Source organism: Cyprinus carpio, chromosome B5 (assembly GCF_018340385.1).
Source record: "Cyprinus carpio isolate SPL01 chromosome B5, ASM1834038v1, whole genome shotgun sequence".
In the NCBI taxonomy this organism is placed as follows: domain Eukaryota; kingdom Metazoa; phylum Chordata; class Actinopteri; order Cypriniformes; family Cyprinidae; genus Cyprinus; species Cyprinus carpio.
In genome coordinates, this window is record NC_056601.1 from 35,956,670 (window position 1) to 35,964,328 (window position 7,659).

Consider the following 7,659-nt stretch of genomic DNA (forward strand, 5'->3'; position numbering starts at 1 on the left):
TTTTTAATAACCTTTACTGTATCTGATCACACTGCAAAAACTGCGGTTGTTTTTTTGTCTTGTTTTCCAGTGCAGATGTCTGAAGATTCATAAATCAAGAAACATTTACTTAAGAAGCAAAATAACATAAAAAGTCTTGTTTTAGGAGAAACTGATCAAAATTAGACAAATTTATGATTAAAAACAGAATAAATCTCTGCCAATGGGTTCAGAAAAAGGAAAAACACGTTTTCATTCCCAAGTGACAGATATTTGTTCTTGTTTGAATCATAAATCATCTTATTTTGTTCAGTTTCTCAGAAAACAAAACGTCACGTGTTTTTGCATCTCAAGTAAACGTATCTTGAGTTGAGGATGTTTAGATATTTATGCTGGAAAACAATATTTTCATATTTTCTGCAGTGCATGCAAGATTGAATGCTGTAAGTTTTCTCTGCCGTGTCTTGATTTGAAGAATGTTTAGATATTTATACTGTAAAATGACAAAAATCAGTCACAAAATCATGTTTTGGTCACAAAATCATGTTTCTACCTGCTCTTTAATATTAAATAGAATTTACTGCAATTCAGTGACAATTGCACGTAAAGAGTCAGTTCAGCAATAATAAAAGCTTTAAAGACACAAAGACAAAACACCAAACCATTCTCTGTCTCTTCCGGTCTGCAGCAGTGATTCTGATGAATTAACATCATGAGTATAAAGTTTGTGAAAGATGCTGATCTGCAAACACTGGATGCAGATGCGTGGCCTGATTGTGAGTCGATTCGGTGGATCAGGCAATCGCATAAATCAGTGTTAAGATGTATATATGTTTGTATTTTTTGTCTATTGTAAATAAAACAGTTGAAACAAATGACATTGCACTGTATGGGAAATATGAAGCAAAATTGCCATGTTGTTCACTTTCGAGTGATAACAGAACTGCATGAATCGGTTCGTGAATCATGATTCAGTTTGATTCATTCGCAAAGTTCGATCCAGCGTTTCTCTTAGTAAAATAATAACAGTCTGGATGAAAGAACATCACCTACAGCTCAATCTGGCAAAGACTGAGCTCCTTTCCTACCACTCCGACTGATTTCATCATCCAGTTAGGTTCATCAACAGTGATGTAGTGTACATGGAGAAGAGGAGCGGTCCTAGAACTGAACCCTGAGGAACCCCGGTGACCAGAACGGCCACAGGCTCAGCACGCTCCTACTTCCACTCATTCTTAATTCTTTAAATTCATTTCATTATAACGCCACTGCATTACTTTATTACACGCTGTAAAACCTGATAATTTCACAATACTCAAAACATTTGTGCAATCCTATTTAAGTGCTATTAAGTGAAGTGCTAGTGAGCAACAACACACTATGTGCTAATGTAACTATCAAGTTAAAGTTTTGTGGAACAGTTTTACTCTTTTACCATCAACTCAAGAACCATCAGAGCCAGTGGGATCACCTAATAATGTTAAAAATATAGAAACAGAGCAGCATTTAATCATTAAAATTTGTTTGACATCTTTAAAAGAGTAAAATTGCAATTAAAGTAAAATCTGCTATTAAAACCTTGTCACTTCTATAGGTTGTATTGTCTGAATCATTTTTTTGATACGTTTCTTCAACAGTATTCTCTAGTTTGTTATTTACTATTTACTATTTTTGAGTATTTTGGCATTTGAGTACATAAAATCTTAATTACCGTTTATGCTATGGATGTATAAAATTTGCACATAGAACTTTTAAATTACAGTAGTGATTTTATGGTTTTCAGCTGAGATGCTGTGCTGTACTGTTAATAGTGTGTTATCACTGAGGACACAGGTTCAGAAAGCAGCATTTAGTTTATTAGGAGCGACTCTGTAATGTAGAAGTATTCACCATGAAGCTTATACTGGTGCTGGACCTGACAGAAAACAGATTTCACTGTAAATCATCTCATTTTCAGCTGTAAGAAAGAGAACAAAACAGTTATATATGATATGAAAATAGTAAGCCCTGTAGATAGAGAGTGTGTTATTTAAAAAAAATAAAAAAGTATTTTTAGAATGATATTTTTTCTGTGGGGTAAAACGCGCTCAGGGGGCATGGCTTAATTACTGTAGTTTCTCTGTTCTGAACATCAAATCCTTTGTTTTTAATCAAATGTATTCAAACTAGTTGGTTGAATAAAAATATTAAGACTTTATATTTAACAATTAGCCTACCTCAAGTTTTCAAATAGGCTATTACAATTTTGTAATTTGTAATAATTGATTATATTTTTTAATTTTGCCGGTACTCTGATTTTGCTGTAAATGTATAAATCAAATTGCTTTGTCAGACTGGGGGGAATTTCACCCCAGCAAGAAGAAAGCTGCTTTCTGTTTCAGTTCCAGACTGGATCGTGCTGGTCAGGGAAAGCTGACCTATCAGAGACGACCAATCAGAGACGCTGCTCTTGGTGTTGCTGGGCAACATCCCATCACTACATCACTCTGGGAGATGCTTTCTAGATCATTCCAGTTCCAGCAGTTCACTGAGGAGCCTTTCCTGTGTTTACCTGCTCGTGCACCTTCCAGAGAAGATGTAAGTTCATCCACTCAGCTGCTGAATCTGTCTTAGTTACTAGATGTGTGTACTGTTTATTCCACCAGTGTGTTTTAAAGTGCATTATTTAAGCGAGACTGCACACATTCATTGACTCTGCTCCACACCTTGTATATTATGTGTGTCAGTCAGTCACATTTTCAAAGTGTTATTTCCTTATTTTAATCTTCTCTTCTAAACAGTTAATATGTGATAGAGTTATGATGACTCAGCACTGATTTCCTGAAACCCATTAACAAGCGTCATCTAGTTCTAGTATTACAAGTCTGACACTGAGAAGTAGATTAGAAATGTTTACTGGTGTCTGGCAAGTGTACATATTGTGTTGAGACCGTCTCACTTACCTTGGTTCTCTGAAAAGGGAACAAGACGCTGCGAAGCTCTCGCTAGGGGAACACCTTCGGTGTGACGAATGTCTGAAGCCCTAATACCATCACTACATTTTATTGGCCAAAAGCGTGGTTGCTATGGGAACGATATACCATAACACCTTCACGTACCTGAAGATAGCTGGAAGACCGTGGAAAGCATCTGCTCATGTCCAGAATGTAGAACTTGATAAAAGTGCTTGGAGAGGACCATCCTGCTTCAGCACAAATATCTTCCAATGAAGAGTCCTTAAAAAGAGCCTGAGAAGAAGCCACTGCTCTTGTTGAGTGAGTGTGCACACCTAGAGGCGAAGCCAAACCACCCGCCTCATAGCCCAGAGAGATAGCCTCCTGTAGCCATGTAAGATTTCCCCACTTAAGTAATCTACAATCTACTACAGTAATCCTGCATGGCTTGGATGGCAGCAGGGGGCGTGACTTCCAAGTCGGAGCAGAATTCGGCGTGAGATAGGCCACGAGAGTGGGATTAGTAATGCGTGCTGAAAAGTGTTGCTTCCAAGATCTCGAAACCATCTTGGTGGAGGTCTGGAAGAAGGGGAGAAGTATATATTATATAAAATATTCGAAGTATCAAAATAACACAAAATCAAAAAAAATCTGAAACTCGGTAATTCAGAGCAGGAGCAACATAAAAAACTAAGGAGCAACTGAGGAGTCATAAATCAAATCAAGCACAAAACTAGTATGACAAAACCCAAAGACTCCGCTCCATTCCCCTTTCTCCCCTCCTCTTGCTTCCGGTTGGCGTCGACCTTATATCCTTCCCCGCAACGTGGGTCCTCACGATGATGATGACAGACAGCCACCTCAGCCAATAGCGTCATCCTAAGAGGTGATAGAGGACAAAGAAAAGTAAAGCACTGTAACAATTTGCTCGGGCTCGCAAGTGCCTGTCTCGTGCAGTGCCTCGGGTTAGACAGGAGTCCTCCTTTCCTCAGAAAGCCTCGAGCACAAAACTTTTAAACCCAGGCTATTGCAGTGTTGACAGTTAGAGCATGTTGTAGGTCAAAACATTGCACGCACCTGCATGAGTCTCCTCCTGCGATGAACCGGATCCAGACTGATGCATTTTGTGAAAACTGCTCTTAAAAAGTGGTGAAGAACACTAAAAATAGCAGATAATCCAGATAATCCGCTTCCTGAAGGAAATGGTGTCTGATGAATTTGTGCGTAACGCTGATATGAGCATACGTGATGTATTCTCGGGGCGGTGCTAGGGGCTACTGGCCAATAAAATAGTATGATGGTATAAGGGTACAGACATTCTCACACCAAAGGTGTTCCCATAGCAAGTACTTCCCCGCATTAAAGTGAACCTATTAAAGAGAACAATGATTTATACTGTATTACTTGTCACACATAAACAAACACTTGCACACACACAATTCATTGTACTTTAACTTGCGCAAGTCTGTCATGTGAATCATTGTTTGTGTAATTACAGTTTTTTTATGTAATTGTTTCTGTCTTATTTCAAGACCTTAACATAAAGGAAAATGTCTTTGAGTGATTTGTTCTACCCTGGAAATCCTGAAAAAAGGGAGAAGATTATCCGCAGAAGTCAAGAGCTTATTGAGCTGATGAAAAGCAACTTTGAAGCCACCAACAGTCTCACTGAGATGGTCAATAAGCACTTGCACTCATCCTTCAGCCCGATCACCCTGGACGAGAAAGCCACTGTCAAGGAGAACTGTGATGTGATGATTGAACGTGTGAATCAGATCCTAGCAAAAGTCAAGGAGGTTGACGAGGAGCTGAAGAAGCTGGAACCTACCTTGTATGAGAGTCTACAACATATATCTCTCCAAAGCTTCAACAATATTCCAGCTGCTGATAAAACTGCTATTAAATCAGTTTGCCCGTTTCCAGCTGCAGTTTTAGTGAAGTCTTTAATGAAACAAACGAGAAGTCTGATAGGCATGATATTCATATTTGCTTGCATTTCAAATGGGGTAATTGGCTCCATTTTGATGGGGTTGGTGGTTGGGTTTGTTATAACTGATGTGGTTGTTTCAGGCATTTTAGGGTATATTGAGCAATGCAAACTCGACAAGGCACTGGAAGAGTACGAGGAGGCTTTGGCAGAATTCAGGCCAGCATCTAAAGAATACAAGGAGGCCATATACGAAGTCATGTTTTTGCTTAAATACATGAAGGAGTGAATTCTCTTTCACATTAACATCTGACCTTAAACTTAGCAAGTCATAGGTTGCTGTTTTATTTATATTAATCTTCCCAGTTACAGAATACTCATTTCTTTCAGTCTGACAGAAATATTTGCTGTAATTGAAAATTCCATGTAAATAACTTTGATTTATACATTACCCTAAAAGCATGCAGAAATACATGGGATGAAGATGGATGGCATTATTTGACTTGTGAAATGGAGGAAACATGCTCAGAATCAGTTGGAAATAAATCACAAGTCCCATGGTTTCAAATATTGTGTTGTTCATTAAAGAAGAGTGTCACAACCACATGATTTCTCATCTTCAGTTATGGAAATGTAGAAATAAAGCTGAAGCTCCAATCTCCTCCCAGAAATCCTGAAAAAAGTCGGTGACTACTTCGCTCAGAGAAGCTGTCACTCATGATGTCACATTCCTGTTTTTATAGCATCAAATACTTTACTAAAATACATGCTTGACTATTCTGATTCTATTTTTATCTTTTTTTTAGATGTCTACAAAAGCACAGACAGAGTGGAGCATGCTCTCATTTTTCGTTGTCATCAAAATTTAGGTTTTGGTGATTTTTTTATGCCATCAGGACTCTTTATGCTAACAGTAACTCCTCACTGAAATTTAGTTTAGTTTTGGTGTCAGCCAGATTCAACCTTCAGATGGGTCTCAGGCAAGGATGCCCTATCGGTCGCCGTGATTTTGCCAAGTAAGACATGATCCTGTATCAACATTATTGTCCAAAAATATAGACTCAACCCAATCCCTACCCCAAACCTAACCATACTCATAATTTTATTCCTAAAATCAGTGAAAAAATGATAGCTGATTAACAAGGGTATAGAAGCACCTAACCCTGACTGTAAGCCTGAAAAACAGACATTTCCTGGAAAGTTATATCTCAGTTCTCATTGGTTGACTGTAATGTTGTTCCAGGAACATGTTGTACTTGCTGAAATCACGCTCACCATGCCCTGTCTAACTCTATCTTTTACTTCTTGTCGCCCAGATTTTTGCATATTATATTAATAAAAGTGCCTTGAAAGGGACTCTCATTGCGGAAAGGGAAATAAGGATCAGCCAATAGCAGATGACACTGCTCTTTTCTTAAGAGATGCCCCTTGTGTCCCTGTCACAATCAGCACTGCTGAAAAATCCTCTAAAACGTTCGTCTTTTTTAAAAAAAAAAAATGTCTAAACATGAGCTACTTTCAATTAATAATATTCAAATTAAAGATATCTTTTTTAGAAAAACTCATATAATAAAAAGGGTTTAAAAACAATTGAAATTTTGAAATTGAAAGTTGTTCAATGTTTTCCTTTGAAATATAATGTATTTTGTTTAATTATATACCCATCTTGGAATTGCCATTTTTAAAAATAATAATTAAATTAAATTATTTTAGATTTTTGTTTTGTAACTGCTTCCTTATTTGTTGACAGAATGTTCTTATTAAAAAAAAAAACGAACTGAAACCAAACTTATTTAAAAAACGAACACTTTATAACATTGGGGTGATAAAAGCTGCCTATAATGACAGAAAGCATCTCAAGGTTATCTGAAGCGTCACGTGCCATTAGATTACACGGAGGGGGCGGGGCTTATGAGCTGTTCTGCATGCATCAAATCCATTTGGCTTCACTTCTCAGGAGTACTGTGGCACACTTGAAGGTGTACAGCGCTTTCTAAAAGGGAAGTGGTGGCTTTTATTATAAGTGTGTCTACATCAGCAGGTTTATCTAATGCAGTAGGCTTTATAAGCTCACAGTGTCTCGGGGAAAGCTGACCAATCAGAGACACTGCTCTTGGTAGCTCCTGGGAGTGTCTGTGGCATAGCAAGAGGAAAGCTGCTTTCGGTTTCAGTTCCAGACTGGATCGTGCTGGTCAGGGAAAGCTGACCAATCAGAGACGCTGCTCTTGGTGTTGCTGGGCAACATCCCATCACTACATCACTCTGGGAGACGCTTTCTAGAACATTCCAGTTCCAGCAGTTCACTGAGGAGCCTTTCCTGTGTTTACCTGCTCGTGCACCTCCCAGAGAAGATGTAAGTTCATCCCCTCAGCTGCTGAATCTGTCTTAGTTACTAGATGTGTGTACTGTTTATTCCACCAGTGTGTTTAAAGTGCATTATTTAAGCGAGACTGCACACATTCATTGACTCTGCTCCACACCTTGTATATTATGTGTGTCAGTCATTCTCATTCTCAAAGTGTTTATTTAATTCCTTATTGTAATATTCCTTCTAAACAGTTAATATGTGATAGAGTTATGATGACTCAGCCACTGATTTCCTGAAAACCCATTAACAAGCGTCATCAAGTTCTAGTATTACAAGTCTGACACTGAGCAGTAGATTAGAAAAATGTTTTACTGGTGTCTGGCAAGTGTACCTGTTGTGTCGAGAGTCTTGAGGCTTCATTAATAAGCAGTAAATCGCTGTATAAATACCAGTTTTAGCATCTTTATTTATATTACAGATAAATTAGGAAATTTTTAGCACTGAAAGATATG

General features: G+C 38.0%; 1 protein-coding gene and 1 pseudogene across 1 annotated transcript; both read left to right on the plus strand.

The window, feature by feature from the left end:
- The window catches only part of LOC109046429, a 6,986-nt pseudogene extending 6,844 nt beyond the window's left edge, over positions 1-142 (plus strand).
- Positions 143-2,448: 2,306 nt separating this feature from the next.
- LOC122134156 (single-pass membrane and coiled-coil domain-containing protein 3-like) lies at positions 2,449-5,156 on the plus strand. Its single transcript, XM_019114770.2, has 2 exons — positions 2,449-2,556; positions 4,445-5,156. The coding sequence occupies exon 2, from the start codon at positions 4,463-4,465 to the stop codon at positions 5,126-5,128; it is 666 nt and encodes a 221-aa protein (XP_018970315.2). The 5' UTR covers positions 2,449-2,556; positions 4,445-4,462; the 3' UTR covers positions 5,129-5,156.
- The last annotated feature ends 2,503 nt before the right edge of the window (positions 5,157-7,659 follow it).

Excerpts from the sequence above, each read along its gene's own strand:
- LOC122134156 (XM_019114770.2), top strand. The coding sequence starts at position 4,463 with ATGTCTTTGAGTGATTTGTTCTACCCTGGAAATCCTGAAAAAAGGGAG.